The following is a 27,239-nucleotide window of genomic DNA, read 5'->3' as shown; positions in this document are numbered from 1 at the left end:
GTCTGCCAAAAGGTAAAAAAGACAGATGGGCTGCGTGAGTGGAGGCAAGGGAGGCAAGTGGAGAGAGGGATAGTGACAGCCAGGGGGGGAAAAAAAGAAAAAAGAAGAAGAAGATGAAGGGATGAAATGCAACCTTGGTGACAAACTGGTGATGAAGAGGGGAGTGAATGTGAGAGGACTCAAAGATCCAAGAGACAGGGGAGAAAGAGCAAAGGAAAGGAGTGGAGATGAAAGCCAGAGAGCTAAAAAAAAAGAAAAGAAGAAGATGGAGAGAACGAGTGAATTTATGTGCATGGAGCAGATTTGAAGGAGGAGGAGGATGGGGAGGGAGGCAGAGGAGAGACAGACAGACGTGATGGAGTGAGTGACAGACCGTCACTCTGCCGGGTTTTGAAGCCTGGTGCTCTGCGGCAGCTGTGATATGGTTGGAGAACAACCCTTACGCTCCTCCACAGTGCCGTAGGAAGAGAAGCACTCTGTGATTGCATCCATATTGTTAAAAATAGACGGCGCGGTAGGTTATGTAAACAGGCAAGTTTTACACAGCGTTGTCTGTGCTGCGTCTCGCTAATTGGCGATGTCTTTTGCATAAGGGAAATAAAGTGAGGAGGTCTGACTTTTGTTACATGTGAAGTATTTTTTTCCCTGCAGGTGATGAAGTCTGAAAACAAATTACAATTGAAGTGACTTCTCTTAAACATGTTAATGAATAAGTAAATGGCTGCTGTCTTGGCACGCTCCTGAAGACATTTTAAATCGACTTCATTAACAATACAGCACCCATAAGGTTTTCTATGACACCAATTACCGGTAATCTGAACACTTTGAAGTTTCATACCTGCTCAATTGTGAAAGAATCCTCTTTGCATCTCTTGCAGGACATTAAAGCATCAGAGCTCTACAAAACTGGAATTTAAAACATTGCCAGGAAGGAATGGCTACTTTTATTTCAACACTTTCAAGGGCAGATGTGAAATAGGAACAACTTTTTATTTCGCGCATAACTTTTCCATTGTATCAGGCTTTCCTCAAGGGTGCGTTTAAATACTTTGTAACCTGGAGAACAACTTGTGTTCTATATTTGTGCATCAAGTGAAGACGCTCCAAAATAGCCCTAATTAGTTTCTGCTTCTGCAAGCTTACAAGTGCATGTAATTGTTCCCTTAATGGCTACTCCATCCCAATGAGAAGCCAACGAGACAAAATGGCCCCAGGCTTCATAGGCGAGCATTATCCTGCTAATGCTGGAGATTTATTTCTTCCACACTAAAAATAACAATTTAACTCCTGAGACACCCTGAGGTTGAAGATTGGAACAAATGAATTATTTTCCTTTTTCAAATCTGGGTGAAAAGCAGAGCAGCTCTGCCCTGCTGCTGTGAGCTTTAGTTATTTGACAGTTTTAATACCTGATGTCTGTACACTGACAGACATGGTTAGCAAACAGAGCATGATTGTGCGTGTCAGTGTGCGCGTGCACACACACAAGGTATATATGCTGTATGTGCGCAGGGTTTCTGGCTGTTGACTGAGGGAATTCAATCATGTACACTTGTTATTAGGAATTTGCATAATATTCCACCTCAGTGCTCAGCCAATTGGATGTGGTTTAATATATGCACAAGAGCTAAGGTGATATGGTGGAATGTAACAGATCCATTCCAATTGAAAAGTAGTGGTAATGAGCACCACATTTCATTCCAGGTGTGATGATGCATAGAGAGCATAGATTTCATTACAATTTTGATTGAATACTGGTAAATTAGGCGTGCTGTGGCATCTGGTAATCAGAACCATACTGTCTGTATGAAGTCCTTCAATATTTACACCTGTGCTTTGAAGGAAAAGTCATGTTTTAAAGCAGCAGTATACATTTTACTCAAAAAGCACATAGTGGCTGGTTAAAGGGGTGGTTCGTTCAAATTACAAAAAACCCCAAAACAAAATAGATTTTCTCAATCCTCACATCTTTGCTGCCATTCCAGTACATAGAGTTTTGTTTGTACTGATTGAAAGCATAAACAGCAGCATGTCTTTCTAGAAGCAATCCACAGATCTCACTATGAATATTTTTTTATTGAAACTACTTTCAACAAATGGTCCCAACAAAAACTACTAATGGAAAGACACACTGCAGTTAAATTTTTCAAATTTAACTTTTCACTTCTTTGACCAGCACGAAGTCCAAGTTGTATTGGGGTGGAGGCAGACATCTCAAAATAACATAAAATCTAAGCGTGCATGACTAGATACCACTAGGGTTAAATGATTTTGTAATTTGGGTGAACCAACCTTTTAAAGTGGCATCTGATTAACTTATCACAAGCCATTAAACCAGGCAGAGCACATGCACCACGTGATGTCCTTTTTTCTCTCTTTTTTTTACATGCAGTTGCATCAGAAACTTAAAAAAGAAGAGCAGTTTATTTGCCATTCAGTGGCTGGTAAAGCAAAAATAATTCCAATGCAAACTTCCAACTGTTGCTGTGAGGAGGATTTTAACATTTAAGAGGGAGAGGCAGCACTGGAAGAATCTTGGCTTTACCAACCAACTTAAAGACACAGTCCACGCCAAAGTCAGTTTTCGCAGATATGGTGAAACATAAGTTTTCAAAAATGTATCTTGGTACCGTTCTGGCTTTATCACTGGCAAACTATGAACAACATGCACAACACACAAAGGTGAGGAAACTCTAAAGATAAATATCCACTGCCTTACTAGTCACAAGGGTGACACAAGAGTAACATTGATTTTCCCAATAATCTTTGTTTTACAGTCTTTCTGCTAAAATCCACATCTATCATTCTCATCAGGTAGCGCTGTCTTTGGAGTGAACTGCTGCTTTAAGAGATGGAGAAACTGCTCGCAGGCCACTCAAACACCTGCACACAGTTTCCGCCATCAGCTATAAAACCAGAAAGGCAGATCATAAAAAGACGATGAAAAGGGTCAGTGAGAGAGAATTCAACAAAGGAGGCAGGTACAGCTAAAGGGTTAGTCCAACTAAAAAAGAACAAAGAAAAACAGGCAGGTAAAACGGGAGAAATACTCCCCAGAGGTCAATGAGACAGATTAAAGGGTAAGGGGTTAGGGCTAGGAGCCGGGGACAACTGCGTGGGTGGATTTGGTCACTGTGGGCCCCCGTGGATCGCTGTGACGCTCAGAAATGACGGCTCTCCATCCTGACACTGAGCTGAGCTTTAATAGCCAACATGGAATAAAGAGCCATTAAAAGCGCCGGTTATGGAAAGTGAAGTATTCGGTATGTGTAATGCCTTTAAGGTTCGTTTTTACAGCACATTGCAGAGTGTGTTTTTGTAGTAAAACATGATGTCACTTATAATCGCCGTAAAGTGCTGGTGAGCGGAGTGGAGGGAAAAATGGCCTAGTTCTGTGTGACCTTTAATGAGTGCCATTACACCATGACTATGACTCAGGGAGTCCAAATTGGCAGTAATGTTTCAAAAACTGAAGTAAACGTGTGTCTGCACATCATGGATTGACTTTGGATAAATCATGCAAGAGTAGCCAGCAGGGTCAATATAGATGAATGGGCTGAATGAAATTCGACAGCCGGGAGTTCTATTTAACAGTCATAATGAACATTTTCTGGAAGTGCAGCCTCAACCTGACCCATAAAATCTAAAATTGTATTAAATATTTTAATGTCCAACTTCACATGCTGTCTACAATTTGAGAAAAGTGACAACTGATTTAAAAATGATTGCTGAAATTAAAAGTAAAACACTTTTTTAACTAGTGACTGATGAAACTGAGCACTTCTTAGAATTGAATGCCGACACGTTCAATATATTATTACTTTTCTTAGTTTCTGCTTAAAGATTATGACTCAGAAGAGTTATGTTTAATATAAAATGTATATTTGTGTGTTTCTGGTTTCTTTTTGCTTTTAAGGACATAAAAATCATTCAAATGTTAATCATAAGAAATACTGATATTGATGTGGACTGAAGCCTCTCTGAGGAGCAGATATTATGATGGTGGTTAGAGGGGACACAGTCAGATCCCTATCAGTGACTGGATGATACAGGCGGTGTCTGTTGCCATGGTCTTCAGAAGTATAAATAACTCTTCAGAAAAGTAGCTGGCATCGATGTCCCCCCCAGGACGCCAGCCCTTCTTCATGGAAAGGTTCAGCCCGAGTTCACTCTCTGCTCTCCTCCTGTAGTGTTTTAATGAGTTTGAAAACGCCAGCTTCACTTGATTCTATTATTGAGCCATCTCCCTGAGCTCGTCAGCTAAATTAGCTGCTAGTCTGGCTTTTAAGTCCAACCCACGCTAGATCGCCTAAATGTTCAGAAGAGTCACAGTGGAGGTCAAATCACAATAGAGGGCAGGAGAGGGGGAGAAAACAAACCGGAGAGGTCTAGAACCAGGAGTCTTGTGCAACACACTTTGGTTAACACAGTTTTCTGTGTGTTCTGACACAATGCAGAGGTGGGCGTTATCCGGCCAGAAACCGCTCTAGTGCAACCTGACTGCTGGCATTTTTCTAAATAGCAGCAGGTCAACAGGTTCCTGCCCCTGCCTTTTAGTCTTCCCTTGTGTTTACATAATGTAATGCAGCTACCCACATCTGAGTGAATATTTCACTTTACGGTTTTTATCTGTTCATAACTGAGCTACATAAAAATGGATTAACAGGCCTGTACGTGTGAAGTGAGTGGCTGCCTTTGTACTTTTTACTTCCAGTTTATATCTCGCTGACATTTATGGATGAAGTGGATTTACAGGTGGTTTACTTCTACTCATATGATCTTCAAGAGATGTTTGCTGACAGGGGAACTTTTGCAACTTGGGGAACTTTTCTGAGCTGTCATATCTGTCTCAGCTGTCACACACAATAAAAGGTGAAAACGTCTTCAACAGCCTCAAAATAATAGTGGAAATAAACATCAATCAGCTTACCGACTAACCTTGTTTTAAAGGATAATTTTAGTATAGTGAATGAAATTGCTGGTTGAATTAAAAACAGGTTCATATGTCTGTGAGACAAGCAAATATTTTGACACGGTTGGGGTTCAACAGCTGGGCTAATGTGAGGATCAAACCTGTGTGCTATCATTTAAATGATGACCTTTTGCGCTACTGTGCATTTTATATGTATGTGTGTTGTCTCATGTAGAGCTTTTAGATCATGGCTCATGGCTATAATGAGCCTTTTGGATTTCTAAACATTACTTAAGGTAATTGCTAACATAACATTTAGTCAGCTAAGTATCACTGGTTCTAGGGAAAGCTTATGTTAATATGAGCTTTTTCACATTTTGACAATGTCTCAGTAGGAAAAGCACAGTTGAAAATAAAATGAATGATGGCCAATTTCAGCTAGCTGCTTGAGCTCATGGTCCTGATCACACTGAGTATGTTTACATGCACAAAATATTCTGTTTTTTTTTGCGGAAAAGCCAATATTCCTATTAAGCTGTTTACATGGCTAATGAAAATAATTATTCCACTAATATTCCTGTTTACATGCTGCTGTGCATACTCCAATTTACATAACTGTTAATGATGTACGGTACTGTACCACCAGAGGCAGACTTCTTCAAACACAACCGATCTTTTTCATTCGTTCCACCACCTTCTTGAAAAGGTTGGTTTTGTAATATTTATGCATATCCAAAAACTTGCTGATATCCATCTTTCATACTGTTTAAAAGTAGGTGTGTTTCTTGTTCTGATCAGAAATGTGGGCTTTTCTTTTGTGCATGCATCTCTACTCCACTCTATGCCTTGCAAACTGTTGGCTAGTTAGTTTGTTTACAATGCACAAAGCTGTCGCAAGTTGTCGGATAAACCCCAAATGAGAGGCATATTCCGAATATGCTGTAGTCCGTAGCCATCTTTAACAGCTGTACTTTTCCTGCTGTGATAAATCAAAATATCTGCTGTGAAAAAGGCCTTTAGTGCTGAGTAGCTGCACTACACCTGCTGGTTGTGCAGCCTGATGGACTGTGTCTTTAAAAGATGAGCTGAGCCTTTTTCTTTTTCTTTTTAAACCTCTCGGGGCAAGTGCAGGTTGAGTCTGGAATAATTTGAGACAAGTTCAAGTCGGGTCTAAAGTCTTTGTCACCTTGTCTAAAGTGGGCGTTTGGTGAAAGCCTACGTTAGCAGCAGCTGCATTCTTCCATTAGTGCTCAGCCACACTCAGAAGTGTTTTTACATCACTCAAAGACACATATGCAATTAATAATACAATAGTTAAGCACTTTAGGAAAATAAGCCCAAAGATGCACTCCAGGTTGTAGTTACATGTGTATATCTTGAGCTGTTACATGCATATCTGTTCTCTCAGATTAGCATGAGACAGAAGAGTAAAAAACATATCTGAAATGCATCCACGGTAGACAGAGTGTAAGTGTCAAGTTGAGTCTGAAGTCCTTTATGACAAGTCAAAATTTGCATTAGCAAACTGCCAGTCAGACTATTTTTCTTTAACACAATTTATTGTTTAATATTTCTAACTGGTAAAACCTGCAATTTAAAGGGTCAGTGTGGAGGATTTAGAGGCATCTAGCGTTGTAGTTGCAGAGGTATTCTACCAATAGATCGTCCTAAATGTCACACACTGGACCTTTAAGTCTGACTCAAGTGCAAGTCTCAAATCTGCAGGTGTGGTCTTTACAGAGGCTGGTGGCTGAATGTTTATCATACATGCTGGTTTGATAACTGAGCCTGATGGTTAGCTGTCGAGCTACCTCTTTGCTGGAGCAACTTAGTGTGTTTTGGCAAAGACAAGGCAATTTTTTCATCACAGTGACACATTAGGGTACACATGTCTCTGTTTAAGTCTAGTGTTTTGTAAGTTTTTGTCTGTCTTGATTGGCTACCCTGAATCTGTCTACTGGCCCACCTTATAGCTGCTGGGAGATTTGTGACACAGCTGCAGAGCCTCTACAGAAGGTACAGACAGAAAAGCAGATATGTGCTGAGAAATGGACAGGAAGTGAGAGAGATTGGAAGCCCTCTTGGAACTGTGATGCTGTTACTTCCACACCAGCTCCTCTCCTGCCTTATCAACACGGCCGCCCAGCTCTTCTGATTGAACCGGCAGCGTCACAGTCTCTGGCTGAAATAGATTGCGTTGCTGTTTCTATTACATCCTGCACCCCCTCCTCCCTGTTGTCCGACTCCCTGGCTCAGGCCCCTGCTGGTTATTTATTTGTTATGGGCTTTTCTCATTTGAGCCTGAGTAGCTCATCATTGCAGCCAGAGAGTCTGTCTGCGTGAATGGAAGCTTCTTTCACTTGCTGAGGATTTATGGACTTCTGACATGGTGCCTGTGCAAGCAAGCAGCAAACAGAGGACAAAAACTGCTTCATGCCGCCTCATCCTCCCTGAATCACATCCAAAAGAGCCATATATTCTTCCTAAAGTTTCAGCAATATGCTTCAGTCTTTAGAAGGGGAAAAAGCCCCAAACTTTCCCTCTTCCGCTCTGTATCTCCCGTTTCTTTATGTGATCATTTGAGGGTCACAGAGACGTTTTCGTGCACTTCCCACCATGGTTATGTAGCTCTTTGACTTGAATTTCCTACTTTTGAAAAGCCTATGTTAATCAGTATGACTGCGAACTGTCAAATTAAAAATGTAAGAAATAATGAGACTCAAGCCTATAAAGATCAAGATGTAATTAAATATTCAAGAACTGGTTGGAGTTTTATAGGTCATGTCATTTATTGAGGTAGCTGGATGGTGTGGTGTAATTGCTGAAGAGCCTGTACTGTTACTGCATGATTACAGGTTTCATTCCTTTCACAGTGAGTCATAGACATTACTTTCTATTCCAGAAGTAAGGAAATATCATTCAAAATCACTTTGACATCTGCAGTTACACAAATTACAAACATCCAGTCCAACAATACAACCTTTAGGGCTGAAATGATTAGTCAATTAATCGTTGAAACTACTTTTTCAAGCCAGAATGCCAAAGAGTTGATGGTTCCTGCATCTGAAATGTGAGGATTTGCTGCTTCTTCTTTGCTTTACATTACAGCAAATTCAATATCTTTGGGTTTCAGGCTGTTGGTCAGATAAAACAAGCAATTTGAAACTTGGGCTCTGGGAAATGCGATGGACATTTTTCACTATTCTATGATGTTTAACAGAGCAAACAGTTAACTGACAAAATAATCGGCAATATGTGGTGCAGTTGATTTCGTATGTCCAGACAGGGATGGTAAATCTTTGAAAAACAATGCCTTACATTTAGTATTGGCGATTCTTTGATATATATAGTTTTAATGGCCTTAATTGGACATTGTTTCAGCCTAAACTGGCCCGAGGTTAACGTCAGGTAGCTAAGTGGCAGGCTATGAAAATGGACAGCATTTGTCTTTTTAAACAGCACAGATGTTTCTGTAAGACAGCAGAGATTACAGCTAACGTTGGAAAGCTGACATTAAGAGGAAAGGGAGTGCAGGTGTATGTCATGGATAAAGTTGAAACTAACAGTTACAATGATAGGTATGATGTGCGCTGCAATAACATAAAAAATCCATATATTTATACTTTTTCTGCATCATTTTTCATTACTATTATCTTTGACAAGGTAAATGTTAATTTATGGAGCAATTACAGGTGTAATGAGGTAGCTGAATATCCGTATGTGTTCTCACATGTGTAATTTTATTTTATAGCGTTCACTTGTCTGTGCTTCCGGGGATGATCTGCCAATAGATCCTCTTAATGTTACACACTGGACCTTTAAAATCAAGAATGGTTTAAATTCTAATATCAGGTTCTGCAGTAGATACTCATCTATCTCAGGATATGAACAGCAACTGCAGGGAACACGTGTTTGCCACACGAGTCATAGCAGTGAGCCTGGAAGTTGACATGAGGACTACACCTTCAAAGTCTGTGTTAGCTGCACAGGGAAATGACTTTTGTCGTGTTCTCTCAAATGGGAATGGAAATTATAAATGTAAATGAATGGTCACAAAGAGAGAGACACAGAGATGCTACCTGGTCTGTGCTTTGAATTTTTTCAGCGTGTTGGAAAACATTGAGGGAATATTTGTGTGTGTTGACGAGCTAAATAAAAGATGAGGAAAGGCCGTGTGGGAGCCGTGTTGTTCAGACTCCGGTTCTCTACTTAATTTTAGGAGTTAATTAGAGCTAATGCCGTATTTATTTCAAGTCATTAAATCTTTCACATTCCACATGGCCGCTGTGTTGAGCACATCGAGATGTATGGCTGAACATAAAGGGACGAGAAGATCCAGCCCGTCCGAAGCATGTTTATCGCGGTTTAGTTAATATGTATGCTGTGGTATTCAGCAATATCGAACACTTCCATCTAACTACACAGGACTTTAAGTCATTGGACCCATTAAGTGGAGCTGCCCGGGAAATTATGCATCACGTCATGTAACGCTCAAACTAATGAAGTGTATAAATCAAAAAAATCGATTAGCAATGCTTTCTGCCTTTCACTAAGAAATTGGTTTGACTAGTTTGTTAAGTGTTAGTGAGCTAATGAAAGTGATATTTCACCCTGGAAGAACATTTACACAAATTAGCATGCATACCATCACACGATGGTCAGCCTCCAGCAGGAGTCGCTTTCTGCTTTTATTGGTCAGGACTCATTTTCTCAGCGACTATTCAACATCAGTCATTATCAGAAATTGCAAGGCGAATGTTGCAACCACAGATGGAGGAAAATGATAGAGTTGATTTGAAATGTTTTCCACTGTCATTTTTACATTAGCTGTTTGAAATGGGTACCATCGCCATGGAAACACAGGTCGGATGATTGAACTGATTCGGTGCAGGCATGCGTGCTGGAAATGGGAGAATGTTCTACCAGAGTGAAACATTTTTATTTATTTTTTTTGTTAGTGGTCAGTCTGGTTAGAAGTGTACGATGAGGCGTTCAGGGCCCAGCAGTGCAATCCCCCTGCAGATTCACTGAGGACAGACATCCCTCCCCCTTACCCTCCATCTCCACACTGATTGGCTCCGAGTCAGGTGACCCTTGTTCCCCCACGGGGGGAGGGCCATCAGGACCTGTACCTCTTTCAGGGTCACCTGCCTCCTTTGGGAATGCCGCCCCATGATAGGTTGTGCTGGCGCTTGTGGGTGTGGTCTTCCCTGTGGTTGTAATGAAGGGGGGGAGGAGGAGGAGGAGGAGGGGGGGGCAACAGAGTGAGTGATTAGTGAAATGTGAATCAGCCGGGACAATCAACTTCAGAGAAATGAGGGTGAGTCCTGAGTGGAAAGAAAAGCGTCACCCGTTAACATAAAGACCCAGTGATGATAGTGAGCAACATGATGAGCACACAGAGCAGAATTAAATTCATCCATCAGTTCACTTCCCCACAGATACACAGTGCACTGTAATTTACAGGCTGCTTAAATACCCACATTCAGTCTGTCCGGGCGTGTTTGACATATCCACCATTCTCCAGAATATTTCTTGCTGTGCTGCTATTATCACACTCAAAAAGAACTCATCCTTTAAAAATATATCTCACAGCACATTTCGTGACTCTTTAAACATCATAACACAGCTATCTGGCAGTTTGTCAGAGGACACTCAGCTTAGCAAAAGTTGACACTAAAGTAATAAAGTACATTAACATTCTCAAATGCTTTTTGAATGTTTTCAAACTGCAGCAAAGGTTTTGGGCACTTTAATAATGTTTAACTCCGGGGTCAATATACCAGCATGATTTGACAGAATGACTGACTTTCTGGCTTTTGTTACTGAACCATTCAGGAATCCTTTAATCCTGGTTCTCCAGCTTATTTTACAGAAAAATCCCCTCCCATTTTTGTTTTTTTTTTACATGGCCTTGAACTCCTCTGTGTCCAGCCTGCTAAGTGTTTTCACAGATAAGTTGAAATAGATACTGGTGGCTGGCTAGGTAATGATTTTGTTTCTCTTTTCCACTACCTCACCCGAGCTGAGCTGTTTCACAGCAAACTCCGTCACCTTGAGGCAGACTAGCAAACATTATGACGGCCACATTTGGAATCATTTCAAACATATGCCAAGAAACACGCTGGGCATTAGCTGCCACAGGCCTTGTATTATCAAACGTATTTATCTTGATGACACACTCCACATCTTGATTGCATTATTAGCTCTCTGTTGTCCTTGAGGTCCGACGAGCAGCATGCTGCTATTGGCTTGGGCTCCTGCACTAATAAGCCAGCCATAATGTTAGCATTATGCAGAACTCACACCCAGACTGGAGGAAAAGGGCTTGTTCTCTCTCTCACTGTGAGCCAGTTGACAGCGTTCACTCTGAATGAGGTGCCCCGTCAGTTCGCCATCTGCGCCGGGCAAATTAAAACTGTACACCAGGGGGTGTTTGGCTCCGGCGCCTTGGACAATAGCACCAGGACTTCATCATTACTTCAATTTATAACAATTGTGTTATTCTGAGTGTGCATGTAGGATTGTGTTGTTTGTCACCTTTTACTGTTGATAAAGTACAAAAAAAATGCACATTATACAACAGAGGAACATTTGATTACCTACACAGGCAGTCGTTTGTTTCACGGCCTTCCCTCTGCTGGCTGCGATTGTTTGGGTGACAGGGAAGTGGAAGAAAGAAATCGTCCCTGCCTTTGGTGTGCTTTCGAACGGGGAACGGAGTCCCTGTGTGACAACAGCTTTGTTCGGCATATGGGGTGTTTTATTGTCTAGGAAAGCTGATAATTGATCTTCAGTGCAGAGACTTAAAAGGGTTTTTGTGTGAAAAAAATAAAAAATATATAAACACCAAAAAACAACAGAGACAGAATCTGACTGCGTGTTGAGAACTTCAAACAGTGCAGAGGAGCATCGGGGTGGTGGGAGCCCCGTAGGATTAAGCAGGAGGGTTGCTCATCAAGTCTTGCTACCGACTGAGTGGTAATTCCTCCAGCAGGGAGGCTTCACGGACTACTGAGGCACTGTGGGACTGTGGAGGTCCGGGCCGAAGCCTCTGGCAGACAAAGTGGCCTCTGTTCTGAGAGGATGGATGTTTCTGCTGAGCCGTAATGGGCGACATCTTCCAGCATGATGGGCTCAGTGATGATACTAATCACTGTGTTGGATCAACCGCTGCCATTAGCTCCCCCGTGTCCCAATTTGTGCAGTGACAAAGGGATCTGACTTGGAGCAAGTCTTGAAAACTCCTCATGAAGTTGAGGCGGGTGCTTTAGTTGTGTAGATAAAAGCGATAGAGCCTGGCCAACAGCTATCTGATTGAAAATGACTGGTTTTGAATGTTGCAGTGTTAGAAAATTGTCTCAACACCACCTCCTCAATCTTATCTGAGAGCTAGCCAGCTTGGTGGCATTTCTATTTCTATTCCGGCCATGCCAGGGGGTGCGCGGTGTGGCCAGCGGGGGAGTAATGGGACGTGACAGGGATGATGATCCTTCTTGATACAGGGCATTAGGCAGCCTAGCCAGCGGAGCTCCTGGTCCATCAAAGGAGTGATGCTTCAGACAATGGCTTCAATGTTTAAGCTGTCAGACTGGCTGAGAAGGAGAGGTGGCCATTCAGCTGACTCTATAAAATATTCTGTAACCTCCCGAGTTGTAAAGTGCAGAAACATTTACTTTGCAGGCATATAACTGTGAGTGAGGAGGTTGAGGTTCAATTTGTTGTTCGAGGATATTTAAAGAACTATTTAATTTTTTTTTTTAAACATTATGGTTCTTATTTTCATTCATTTATTTATTTGTACCTTTTTATTTGACAGGACTGCACAAGATAGAGGAAAGGGGGCGAGAGAGAGGGGACGACATGCAGCACAAAGGGCCACAGGTGGAGTTGAACCTGTGACCTCTGCAGCGAGGACCCAGCCCCGGTACATGGGGCTCACACAGCTCCACCAGGTGAGCTACCGGGGCTCCCCAGGGTCTTATGTTTATAGTTTGGGCCATCACTTTTAGTGGAACGTTTTACTCACCAACATAAGAACAGAATCAAGGAATACAAGTTATCAGATAATCAGACAGGTTATAAACAAACCTCCAATTTTATCAAACGTATCGGGGGGGATGAGATTTTGTAAGCGGACCTTCTGGTTAAACAGACCTACTGTACTGTGTGCACGCAATTTCATGGGAATGTAACACACAGCATTTTGGGTGCGCTCACTTAACATTTTCACCATCAAATAAGAGCCTGTAGATAGACTTTGGGTTTGTTTACAATCTGTACTATCATCTGACCACTCATGTGCTTTGTTATAGTGATGACACAGCATCCCATGATCTGAACAATTTAACTGTTTTGGGTAAATTGTTAACATTACCAATAGGAATGATATCCCAAACTACAACAATAAGACTTGGATTGTAAAAAAACAAAAAACAAAAGCAACGGTAAAGTCTCCTCTACTCATTCACTGTGAATCATGGCTTTGAACGGACACAAACCAGCTGTTGCAAGAATTAAACCACAACCTTTTTTTGTTACAATATATCTAGTCTTTAGTCTGGTGACCAGCTTAAACAGCTCAGGCTATTAAATGAAAAGATAAACACATGTCCACTGACCATACGCTGAATCTAGCGCCGTGTTTTGCTTGCGAGTTGTTGCCAGGACATCTGGAGAAAGAAAGAAATGCACAGTGACATCAGTATGTCTGGTTATGATTCCTGGTCTCTGGGCTACAATTCTTTCAGACTACTATTGTTGAATTTGTCCTGTTTGTGCTTCTGATCACATCCCAGACACACGCAAAGGAGCTATAACAATCCACTTTGTCTTGTATAAAAACACTTCTATGAGCAAATGCTTAATTAAGATGGAAAGATTGAGAACAGTATTCCGGCAGGGATTGTGAACAGGGACAAAATACTCTTCAAGCTCCTTCAATATGAACTAAATTGCTGCCCTCGTTGAAATAAATACATCGTAATGCTCTTATTATATTTCGTTAGATCTGCAGTCACTTGTGCCGGCTGTCGCTCTACCATCAAGACCTGATAACAGTCAATAGGTGCTTTCTCTCTCTCTTTCTTTATTGCTTATGTTAATCACTGAAATAAATACATTTATTCATCTCACCGTGGCAGGTATCCGGGTGCTGATGGTAACCGTTCTCCACATCCTGTTCAAACCCGCCTCTGAAGAGTAAGAAACACACACACACACACACACACACACACACACACACACACACACACACACACACACACACACACACACACACACACACACACACACACACACACACACACACACACACAAACAGCAGCAAAGACAAAGAGACACATCAGTAAATTTGCATCAATCCATTTCCCTGACTGTCCATTTCTAACAAAGCACCTCGTTGAGTCTTTCCAAAATTGGTTTTGTTGATGAGGAGTGCTTGGAGATGCGGAGGTAAGTGCACCGTAACAAAATTTAATTTGTTTTGTGTCTGGCTGAGGTCAGAGTGTCTGAGGCTCGCGTTTGTTGTTGGGACACAGTGGTGGCTGGACCTGAAGGGAAAATCCACCCTTGGATCTTCTTACAAGGTTGTATATCATCAATTTTGTGGTGTTCAGCAGATTCTAGGAGTTAGTTTGTGATGAAAAATTGTAATTTACTTTTGTGTGTGTCCTCACTTTCCCTCAGTCTGCCTCCTCTGCTTGTACTTCAGTTAGTCATTGCCTACAGGTTTCAGATGCAGGCCCCTGTCTCCAAACATAGCACTTTATGTAGCTGCACTGTATTTTAGTCTACTGACGCTACTGCTGGTGAAATTGGTACCTCTACATTGAATGTGTCGCTCTATTATTTTTGAACGTCAGTCTAGAAGGAAGTGTGTTGATTCAGAGCGACTGACACTGTCATTTACCGCTGAGATTTTCATGGAAACACTTTTTGCTGTTGAACCCCCTCGCCTTGCTAATGGCATGGGAACTATATCCACAAATCATTTATATTTTGGCCAGCTTTCTGCAGGAGAAAAAATATGATTTAAAAATGAACCTAGAGAACCTAGAGAGTTATCTTCAAAAGAAGTGTTTTTGAGTGGATTTTCAAGGGAAAAAGAAGGACAAGGTGTGCTTATTCAAGAAATACAAGGCCTTGTTGAAAACTGAACTTTTCTTACAATCTCATGCAAGTGGTTAACCATTTAATCAATAGTCTATTGGTAGATTGATTGTATGTACAGTGTGGATGACTTGCCCTTTTTACCACATTTGTGTTGATATATTGTACTCATTAAATCTAAATTAATTAACTTGAGAACTGAAGCATATTTGAGCAAAAAGCATAAAAAAAAAAAAGCTCAATCATGTCAAATAAATCCTTCAAAAATGTTTTAACGGTGAAATGTCTGCCTCTTGCTGCTGTGCAATCCAAATCCTCTGAATTCAACTTTTGAACCACTCTTTCAAAATGACAAGAAACCCAATCTGACAATTATTGATTTTCTGCTGCTCTGATGAAAATGTGCCTACGATTGATACGCTGTTCTCCCTCCAATAGACGCACCATCTTTCACCTTGGAGTCAATCAGAAGTCAAAAGTCTCATCCAGGCGCGCCTGTTCGACGGTTGAGAAATGAGATTGAGCCGATGCACGGTGGAGCGGCTGCGCTTCAAGCCGAGCGGGGCTTCGCATCGACGCCAACAATCTTCCCACACGTTGTAATGAACCAAATAAAACAGACATGGGCTCATGTAGTGCACAAGCACAAGGGTAATGATCCAGTATTCACACAGAGACACTTTGTACAAGCATGCATGTACGCCTACTCTATAACAAACCAATTAGTTCCTTATATAACCTAAGAACAAACCTACAGCTCACACAGATTAGATGCAAACACTCTTCCAGCACCCATCTATAATTAGCACAAAAACACACACACACACACACACACACATCCTACACAGACACGAGACAAACACATGAACTTGTACATACATTTTTAGATTCATTCTCTCTCCCCGAAACAAACATACATCTCAGCTCCCGAGAGCAACATCAGGCAGAAGCCAGTGAACAGCCAAAGAGGGAGCACACTGAACTCAGCTGGAAGGAGAAAAACCGGCTCAAAGAATTAATCACCTCAATTTCTTCAGTGTGTGTTAAAGCAGCAAGTCTGCCGTCAACTGTCAGGTTTAGGGATGTGTGTTTGTAAGACCTGCTGCGAGGAGGCTGCTTAACGCACAGATACACACCTGGTGCACTAACTTACGCCCTCTCGCACTCACTAAAAAGCCCGGCTCTCTTAAAGTAAATTCCTTTAGGGAGGAATTGGGTGTGAGACAGGAGGTGATTATCAAATCAAAGAATGCCAGGCTGAGGCTCAGTGTTCGTGTGAAGAATGAAAATCCATCTTAAGAGGATGTATGCTAGAGGGCAGTCGGTTTCATGTCACACCTGAAACACACCAAATGATGTGATCATATCAAAAGAACATTTTATTTTCTTTGGTATCATAATGAAAAGTTTATATTTGACTTGTTAAAAGCTGTGCAGTGATCCCTTAAAACAAAGCTTCATCTGCTTGACAAGTTCCACCAAAGTGTGATTATTTCCTTACAGATTGTTTTATCTAATATTTTTTAAAGGCCTGGAGAGGTCAAATGATCCAATGATCCCCCCCATGCTGGGCATTACTGGTTTAAAGTATTTGCCACAAAAAAGGTAAAACCAACGAATACTTCAACCTACTAACAACTGCCTGTGTAGCTAAAGCCTGATACAGACCATGATTTTGTTGTTGTTATAGAAATCCATTGACTAGAAACTATGTGAGAAAGCCACTGTAGATATGCTTTCATCCATCTGTATTTATGTATTTACATCCATTATCTAGAACCGTTATCCTTTCCAGGGTTGCAGGAAGCTGGAGCCGATCCCAGCTGACAGTGGGCGAGAGGCACAGTACACCCAGGTTGCCAGTTCATCACAGGGCGTATTTATATATATTTATGGACAAAATGTGAATTTAAAAATACTGAAAAGGTAAAATATTGCAAGAACATTTTTTTGAAATCACCTGACAGCAACCTCCTCTGCTTCCACTCTAGGGAAAGCATTTGTATCATAGTCCACTTCATCAAAAACCCCAAACTGTAACACTGTAAGAGTGCCGATGGTGTAAGTAAATGCAGTGTCCCCCACTTCACTACTTATACACTATAATGAAAACAGCTTCACTGTGATCAACACAGATTGTAATTCAATCCCCGAGCATGCTCAGTGCTGACTGCTTAATGCGGACAATGCAACACACAACTGTTGAGCTGAGAGGGACTTTACACTGTGTGCTGAAGAGAACCAAAGCTTGTAAACAGAGTTTTGTTAACTAGTAGGATGACAGGTCACCTTTACGTTTGAACAAACGTGCCAGACTTGCCGGCACTCTTCACCATAATTGACCTTTTCTGGTGTTCATGCACATGAATAAACAGTTGAACGTGACCATCAGGCAAGAATTCATTTTGTTCTGCTCGGCTTTCCAAACACAAGGAACTGCTGGCTGTCAGATACCAACATCTGTCTGCTTTTCCCCATAAACCGCGTCAGTCTGGGTTCATGTCCTGTATCTGGCTCACTTACACTCTCTGAACAAAACTGCATCACAAAATTATTTGGTAGTCGAATTTTCAGTCGCAGACTCTGCCATCTGAGTATTAAAGGCCTTGTCTGTCTCACTTGGCCAAACAAACCAAACCGAATGTCCCTCCATCTGGTTTAGGTGCTTCACTGCGGGATCATTATTTATATCTTTGCATTGATAAGAAAAAAGAGCTTTGTGGCACAATAATGATGATGATTCATTTAGAAAATCTGAGAAAAAACATTTCTGGCTGGCGGGGCCTTTAATTTTAATGAATGCAGTTCTGACTGAACCTTAGATAACATGCCACATCGATGTATTCACTGAAGGTGAGTATCTGCACAACAAATTAACACCTGCAGATGAGAGTCCGTAAACAAGACAGAGAGCAGGCACAAATAATGATTTCACAAGTAGCCTAGATGACAACATGAAGAATGAATACAGATTTGTTTTTTAATCTAAAAACATGAAAGCAGGACAGCTAGAAATGTTTTGTCTCTGATCTGCAGAATAAAATCGATATCCCGCCTGGCCATTTTTAATTATAAAACAAACTCATGTCAACATGATCATTTCGTTTACGCAGCACTTTTCAGAGACAGGATACAAAGTGCTTTGCAAGAGACATAAAATCTGGGAAATAAATCCCACATGACATTCAGTTGTTTGTTTCCTAAGGCTGAGGAGACAAATTATGATTCAAGGGCCGATTATAATTGGCATCATGACGCATCGGTCCAAGCTGGTGTTGACAGTCGGGAGATAAAATCATACAATATGTGGTGTTTAATGCCTCGCTAATCGTTTGTTTTCTGAACAAGTCACTGTCCGTCCTTCTCATTAAGATTATTTGAAACATGTTTGATATTTGTCCCTGGAACCCGGACCGTTGACATGACTCTTTACTTTAACTATTTTAGAAACTTTCAAAAGGGTAAAATACTCTGTGCTGTGAGTGAGTGCTAATTAATAATCAAATTCCTCCGGTGTCAGTTCCACAGAGCCACAGGTCAGCTGAAGTTCAGAGTTTATGGTTCATACAGTTCCATCCAACATTACAACAGAACATGCACACATTGGCCTGTTTTTGTTGTTGTGATGCATTCGGGTTCAAGTGGGATTTTAGATTTTAGATCTTAAAGTCTGATTCTTCAGCTGACAAATCTCAGGCGGCCCTTGTGTGTGTGTGTGTGTGAGTATGACTATACAGCCGATATATACTGCAGTGAGGTGATATTCTATATTTTTCTTATTGTCAACAAATCCCCTGAAAAGACTAAAACCAACAGTGAACTGATCCAAGTACTGTCTGAGATATTGTCTGATACATTTTATTCCTCTGTGCCATAGAGCTCCATTGTTGTCTAAAATATATTAAAAACACTTGAATGAGCCGCACTTCTGTTTCTTCAATGCCATGAATGAAACCATCTTAATGCTATCACACGTGAGCCATGGCTGATAATGGTCTCCAACAAATGCACTATTACCCCTGTTTGAGCAACATTACCTATGAACCCAGAATCCAGCTGTTTTGAGAAGTACTATAGAAGAACTATACATCTGTAAACTGCTTCAGCAGTGCTTGGGGCCACAGACACAGTGGGGAAGTCATAAAGTATTGAGAGATGGACTAACACATTCTTGGTTTTTGGTCTTTTCATGGGATTTCTTTTGACAATAACAAAAACAAAGAATATTGCCAGCCAGGTGTTTTAACTCGCAGTACAAAGCTGATCCCGTTCTAGGATCTTTATCCATCCTCTGTCCTTGGCCGTCCTTTGTTTTGGCATTGTGCTTTGGCGACAGTGATTATGTCAAATGCATAATGGATGACACATAAACTAAAACACAGAGAAAGAGTATGAAGCCGAGCCGTCCAGCCACACAATCTTTCAAGGTGCGAAGAGACAGAAAGAGACAGAAAGAGACAGAGGGCTGTGAATCCTCTCTCTTCTCCCTCTCCTATCCTCTGGATCTGCCACAAATCAGTCATTAAAATTGATGCCACCTCTGAATGAGAAAGGACTGGAGGGTAAAAAACGAGACTGATAGTCCATGAGAGAGTGATGTGAGAGAGGAGACAGTGAGAGAGAGACAGACAGACAGACAGAGACAGAGACAGAGAGAGCAGGAAGTCCCAGGAGGAGGATGACTTTTGAGCTGCTTCATCTCAAACTCTGGTCAGGCTCTTTTTCTGCTGCCTGATTCACATCAGTTCATTCCTCTCTCGTCCCATCACCGTCCCTTTATCATCCTCACTCCCTTTCTCCTCTTTCACCACCCACTCCTCACCTCCCTTCAATGATATTATATGAATATATAAAGATATCGCTTAATGCAGGTTGATAATCTGACGTTACTATAGAGCCACACAGGCAGCCTGAGCACACTTCTCTTGAATAGAAAAATCTAAATGAAAAACAGATGTTCTGCACTTTGGAATCAGTCTGATAAAACTCACTCACCCTTTTCTCCTTTGTTTACCTCTAACTCCTTTTCCTTTTGTCTGTCTTTAACACTTCCTCCTCTCCTTACATCCATTTCTTGCTCTTTATCTTCCTCCTCTGATCTCCTTCTATTGTCTCCTTTTCTCCTCTATTCCTTCTTCTTCCCCCCTCTCCTCTTATTCTTTGTTATTTTGTCTGTCCATACTTTTCTCTTGCTCTGGCAGGGGGCTGATAGTTGAGTCTGGACAGGATATTTTGGCCGATCTTTCTCACGTTCTGGCCCATTGGTTTCCAGTGCGGCTCTGTCCTGCACGCTAAACACCGACTCATAAATCAAACCTCAGGAGCAGCTCGGAGCACTTCGGCAGCGTGAAGCCACATCGGCACTTCCTCTCTCTTTCCATCGCAAGCACATATCGCTGTACTTGTGAGGACTTTCCAGTGACAGCTACGAACTCTTAACCTCAAACCCTAATCTTAATTACAACCTTAACCCTGAACTTAATTCAAATCCTAAAACTCACTCCTCAAAGTCACAACAAAATCAAACGCTACTTTTTCATCTTTCTTGCCAACTTTCCATGCCTTATTACGGACACATTTTAAATAAACCAAAGCATATTTTGTATCAAAAATCTCATTACTTTTACTTCCTTAAAAGCACTGAATCTTTAATGATTATCTCAGTGTGCACCAGGAGGCATAAAGAAAAGTTTCATCCCATAAAAAGATTTCCAAACAAATTAAAGCCTTAATACTGGATATCCTGCTTGTTTTGAACTAATTAAATGACCCCTATCCTCACAATATTGCATTTCAACAGGAAGGAGATAATCAGATCAACCACTCCTTCCCTCTGGAAGCAAAAACTTTTTTGCAAAGATTCAGAGAACGTGTATACCAGCACTAAAAAGGTCCAATGATAGCATTACTGAAGAGACTTAACTGAAAATAACAATATGTGGCACACCTGAACCTGAACCTTGAAATTAAAGAAGTAGTTGGACATTTTGGTAAATACTCAAAATGTCGGCTACAGCCAGCAGCCTGTTAGCGTAAGTATTTCTTGGCGAGGAACAGTTTGAACAGATAACTGGCAGAGACTCCAGGCAGTAGCGGCTCCTCGCCAAGAAATAGTCTGGAAGATAACCCCCCCAAATGGTGACCAGTCGTTTTTGCACTTCAGTTTTTGTATGTATTAAAGAAATGAGATGTAAAGTGTTAATTAGTAGGCTTTAGAGGTGCTGGTAGGCAAACTTTATTATCACTGGACAGAGCCAGGCAAGCTGTTTCGCCTTGTTTCTATTATCATATATATTGTTTGTAAAGGACAGATATGAGAGAACTCTATGTAATAAAGCGAAAAAGCCTATTTCCAAAAATGTCTAACTAATCCTTTAAAAGGAGTAAATGAATTTTTGGAACATTTTCTGCACATATGAATGATGTGGTTTGAGAATAAATGCTGACAACTGCTGTCTTTCACCAAAGCTACAGAGACACATTTCAAGTTTACAGGGGTTGAGAGTTTGATACTCAAAAGATGGACTTTCAGTGGGAACTTGAAAATGTAGTTTCATTAACAATAGTTTTGACATTTTGGGAAATATGCTTATTTGCATACATGCCTATAGATGAGAAGATCAATAACATTGTTATATCTTGAGTATTCTGTATATTCTTGATTTATTCATGGAGCCTTGTCGTCACTGTGAGATTGCCAGACAACAAGCTGTTTCCAGTCTCCAATAAGGTGGAAACAGCTGGTTGTTTGACTCCAGGAAGTCACTGTGCCCGGCCAAGAGAGCAGCAAGAAGGCAAATAAATCTATTCCCCAAAATGTGGAAGTGTTCCTTTAAAATCAGAAGCCTGAAAACACCACCAAAATGTCCTCTCTTCATGGTGGTTGGAAACACAAGATAGAACGATTTAAGTAGAAAAAGCCCAAATATTATACTGCCAAAAACACAAACATAAAGAGGGCACACCGAAACATGGATCTAAAAGAAAGAAAAAAAATCCCATTAGCCCATGTCCGTGCGGGGGCAGGGAAAGTAATACGTCTGGGTGGCCAAGCAGGGCATATGCAATAATTCCAGGCCTGCACCTTTACAGCCGTCAGAATAATCTATTGAAAGCCAGTCGACAGTGGAAGTGGTCTATTTGTGTGTGTGTGTGTGTGATGGAGGGGGAGCGTAAGTGTAGTGGGATGTCAGTCTACAGAAAACTCCACACACACAGTTTACAACCAATGTACACAGAGGTAAGAGAGGAGAAAACACACCCAGCGTGGTGATTTAGGAACAGGTTGTACATCAACCACACAGGGACACGCAAAGTCCTCGACTGTCAGGAGGCACACAGGAGGAGAAAATAGTACCTTAACTGCCTCTCCTCCTCCTCCTCCTCCCTTTACTCTTAACTGCATCCATCTATCTGTCTACCTATTCATCCATCCATCTGTCCATCCAACCACCTATTCGTCTTTCTTCCCCATTTTGCCAGACAGAGCGGTACACCGCTGTGTGATTGAAACACATGCAGCCCAACATCAGTTTGGATTTTATGACACGAGGCTTTGAGACACACACACAGAGAGAGAGAGAGAGAGAGAGAGAGAGAGAGAGAAAGAAGAAGATTTAGAAAAAAGGCAGGAATGACTGGCCTGTTGCTTGCACTTTAATGTCATATCACCAATCCCTGCCTTTTCCTTTCAGCATTGTCCTCTTCTTCTTCTCGTTGTTTCCTCCCGTTCTGTCACTGGCTGACGGCAACTCTAGCAGCTAAGATGTTTCAGTCTGAACTGCAACCCATATTAGCTTTTTTAGATAATGTCTCCGTCTTATCTACAAGCGTGGACACATCTTGCACTGCACCTTGCCTTGCTGAATGAGCGACCAGACAAACATCCCTCGGGGGGGGAAAACTGCACCGATAACGTCAGTTTAGAGGCTAGCTACAGCAGCTAATTAGCTAGTCTACGGCAGCACATCAAACAGCATGAAAACCTGCAAATGTAGAGACGGTCAGTTTAGACACTGAATGAAGTGGTCAGTTGGACCTCAACACACACACACACACACACACACACACACACACACACACACACACACACACACACACACACACACACACACACACACACACACACACACCACACACACACACACATGTAAACCCTGCATTTGCCACCACAGGGTGCAGGTCAATATCTCCCAGTGTTAAATGGCTCCCTTCCAGCTCTCTAGAATAGATAAGTAAATTGTGTCTTTTTTTTTTTATGATCTACTGATCTATCTACTCTTCCTCCACTTTCTCCACTCTCACAGAACCAATAAAGTTGTTCTTCATGAATGGGATGCATTTTGGGAACTTGTGAATAACTTTGTTAATGGATACGTGCTGTGGGTCTCAAATGGGACCAGCAAAGTGTTTTTGTAAAAACTGCTGGTCAAATATTCATCATGTTGACGTTGCCCACTTGTCTAATTCTAGATTAGCTATTGATTATCAGGAGTGCGTCGCCCCGGCAGTGCACGCAGGTCCAGCTGATGTGCACAGAGCTGAACAACTCACTTGAGGAGCGAGAGGAGATATGGAGATTATTGCTTCTGTGGCTGCTTGGCTACACATTATTGACTAACTTACAAATCTGTCCGCTGTGACTGTGAGTTAGAGAACTAATAATGTCTTTATATAGCTGTGTCCACCCATGTGCTTCCAGACTGACCAAACACCACAGTGGCTGATCTCACTAATTAGTACAACTTCATCCAGAGAAGAATTACCAGCTGAAACCTCCTGCTGGAGTGTTTTGATTAAAAAGCAAATCAGCACACTTTTGTCCCTTGGTGGTTCATGATTGGAGACCTCTGTGTTAAAGGGGGAATCAACAATGAATCACATCGGGCAGAAAATTGCTTCTGCAACGTTAATGGGCTGAAGGTTTGAAGCATGCTGCACTTCTTGCTACGCCCCAACCAGTGATGTTAAAGAAGGTGTTGAGCTCTCAACGAAAAACTGTGACCAGAGGAGCAACATCGACAAAAATATTTGATGCCAGTAAGCAGGGCAGCAACACTTTTCTGGCCTCTGTGGTGAACATTTTGGGATAATTAATCCCATAACATCCAGTTTGTCCTGTTCCTTTCCGCGTAAGTCTCTTTAAGGTTGGAAAACCAGTCTGATACCGTCACACGTTTAGTTTTCTATATCTGCTTGCTCCAAACGTTCAAACCAAAGAAGTTTCCATCAATAGAAATATTCTAGATGTCTTGTGCATTGTTATATACACAAAAATTAAAAATAAAGTTGAACAATATTTGAATGTTTGTGATTCACCATTTTCAATTTAGCATGTCTAAAATTTCTGGTTTATAACTGCGATCCTCCGCACCCGAAGTTCGTCAAATTAAACACCTTCACACAATAATCAGTTTATTAAAAGTTCCCCCACTAAAGACACACCAATGATTTTGTATAATGCATACAGCCTTTGGCACCAGTGACTCAGTGAAGTGAGAATGTAGATACTTAGCTGTCGGATATTATTCCTGAGTTTGTTTGGGATTTACTGCACCACATTTCGTTGGATCAAATAATTACTACAGTGCAGCCACCAACTGCAGACCCGAGCATAGTTCTTCCAAGGATGTTTGACAACTTTAGAATTGATAGAAATGCTTGCAATTCAGACCCTGTGTGGATTGCAATTCATTTTAAATGATAATCAGAACAGTAAAAACTGACAAAATTGTCTAATAATATATCCATACTTGAGTGCACCACATTAGGATGAATCAATGTGACAGGCAATTTTTGAGCATGCACTTTTCGTCATTTCAAAGTCAACATTCATTCAGCAGTGATGGCTGTAAGGATGGCTGGGTTGACATTTGTAAGCTCTCCCCTTTAATAACTATAAACTGGGTGTCATTACCAATTGTGTGTATGTGTGTGCGTGTGCGTGTGTGTGTGTGTCTGTGTGTGTGTGTGTGTGTGTGTGTGTGTGTGTGTGTCTTACTTGAAGCCAGGTGAGACAGTGGCACAGCTTCCTGACTTGAGCCAAATGCAGTATGGGTCCCGTGAAGACAGACAGCTTCTGCACAACAAACAAAGACAGACAGGCGGTCAGTAATGGAAGTAATTGTGGAGAGCAGCGGGTGTGAAGAACACTGAGCCCAGCAGCCGTTAGCCGTGGGATGAGGAACTACGCTGCCACCAACCTAAAAACACTCATCACTTTCCTCAACTCTGCCCGAACACGGAGCGGAGAAATAAGCTTCGTGCGTAGTGCGGTGTGAACTGTGTGACTGAAAATGTCCCAGGAAGCACAGACAGAACAGGAACAAACAACCAAGAAATAAAACAGTAAATTCGAACTTGAAAACATTGCATTTCCGTAAGCGTGGAGAAAAGTTGCACAAATAGTTATTATCGAGCATCTCTAACTGACAAAACAAAATTATTGTTTATTATTATTATTGTTGTTATTGTGACTCCTCATCTAACTCCCATGATCTTGTTTTTATTCAGATAAACTGATATGTCGACACGGTTTGCTGGCATCTTTGACTGGATGCTAACACATGCTTGGCATTTTACAAATCATAGTATCCGCAGTGTTTTTATGTGTGAATGAAATATGTAATCAGTTATGTTTGCTAACAATCACAAACATTGACTAACAAATACAGCCAACATTACCGCATTTGCCATCATAGTGATGAATCCAGATGATCATATAAAAAGACAGAGGGGAAGATTGCAATCAGATTAGTTTTTGATGAGAGTTAGCACTTGTGTTTGTTTTCTTATTCAATAGAAGAGAATACAATTGGAGTTTGTTTTGTACTCTCCTGCATCTCTTACAGGCTTTAAAGTCCAAATCCATAATTGTTTTGACCATTAAAGTATTTACTCGCAGATATTTGAAGAGCTTAACTCAATTCTGCACTTTGTGTTTCTCAGTTGATAATAATTGAAAAAAATGGTCCCATTCTGCTTTTGTGTTAAAATAACAAACAATAACTGATGTAAACAAACAGCATCAGAAAAAAATAGAGAATAACAAAATCCACTGTTTTAGTTAATCAATTAAATCTCAAATCATCATCTATCTAATAGATTCTAGTCTCAGTCTATATGTGTCCATTGCAACAGGAGGTCTGCCCTCTAGTCCAAATAAAACAAACAAACAAAACTATGTACTCGACGCCACAACAAGGCAACGTCACTCTCTGAGTAACGCCCCAATGAACACATACAATATAAAACTGTGTTTAAAAGATTATAGGTTAAGTAATAGAAGTTTGAAATGCATTATGATTTGTGCACCTTTGAGCAGGGATCACTGCAGGTCACTCAGGCCATCATCAGCTGCACTTTAAGTTTCCAGTGCAGTCATACTGAATAACCATGAATGACCTTATTCTGAGTGAAGAGCCAGCACTGTCCCAGACTCACGTTAGCGGTCAGCAGACGAGTCAATCACCTGCTCCTACTTACAGTATGCATGTGTGTTTTTGTGATTAAGCGAATAACATGCTGAGTGTACTTGGAACTGTTTACTTCTTCAATTTAAGGAAGTCAGCATTATCTACCATCAGCAGCAATGAGTGACATTCCCTACAGTATAAAATCCCAGCAGAATCACAGCGTTCAGTGCTTTTCCTCCATTTTGAGACCCACAAATGTCAGTTCTGTTGATTAAACTCTTCGGCTGATCGGCTGTCAGTCTCTGCCTCATGTTTGATTTAAGTCTACGGTTTTTAAATCCTGCACTCTTGAATGAGTTGCATGATCCTTTTGCTCTTTATCCTGCCACTGTGTAATTGCAAAACAACACCAGAGTGAATTACCAATATTTTTCACCACTGCACAACCTTCTCTTTGCAGGTCTGTGGTATTCTCCCAGCAGCACCAACATAATGAGCATAAAGCACACATTGACAAAAGACTCACAACAAACGACAGTAATGTTTACCTGCTGCCAATCTACAGTCACTTTAGTGATGCTTTTAGCCTGTTCTGCTGAGTAACAAACAAACAGAAAAAAAAACATCTGCAGGTAGCTGGTGGTGCCGCTGTCAAACCAAATCCTTTACGGCAGTCAAGTACAAGTTTTAATGAGTTTTAATGAGGACTCCTGTGACCTGTTTTAAATATCTAAAATTATGTACAACTATCTAAACTGAGTGTGCAGGTGTTACACCACCTTTACCCTCAGTCTGTAAACATT

At 41.2% G+C, this 27,239-nt stretch overlaps 1 protein-coding gene across 6 annotated transcripts in view; it reads right to left on the bottom strand.

Annotated features, from left to right (window-relative positions):
* Positions 1–27,239, bottom strand: part of sema6e (sema domain, transmembrane domain (TM), and cytoplasmic domain, (semaphorin) 6E) — a 147,670-nt gene that overhangs the window by 7,363 nt on the left and 113,068 nt on the right. For 4 of the 6 annotated variants that reach the window (XM_051405911.1, XM_051405913.1, XM_051405914.1 and 1 more), the window contains 4 exons: positions 25,023–25,100; positions 14,048–14,106; positions 13,534–13,584; positions 9,967–10,122 (listed from right to left, as the gene is read on the bottom strand). In XM_051405911.1, the coding sequence (XP_051261871.1) occupies positions 9,967–10,122; positions 13,534–13,584; positions 14,048–14,106; positions 25,023–25,100 (344 nt within the window). The remainder of the gene's footprint in view (positions 1–9,966; positions 10,123–13,533; positions 13,585–14,047; positions 14,107–25,022; positions 25,101–27,239) is intronic. The other 2 variants (XM_051405916.1, XM_051405917.1) reach the window with 2 other exon arrangements.

The sequence above is a fragment of the Dicentrarchus labrax genome, unplaced genomic scaffold (genome assembly GCF_905237075.1).
Source record: "Dicentrarchus labrax unplaced genomic scaffold, dlabrax2021, whole genome shotgun sequence".
NCBI lineage: Eukaryota > Metazoa > Chordata > Actinopteri > Moronidae > Dicentrarchus > Dicentrarchus labrax.
Note: the sequence above shows the minus strand (reverse complement) of the source record. Positions and strands in the feature narration are given on the sequence as shown.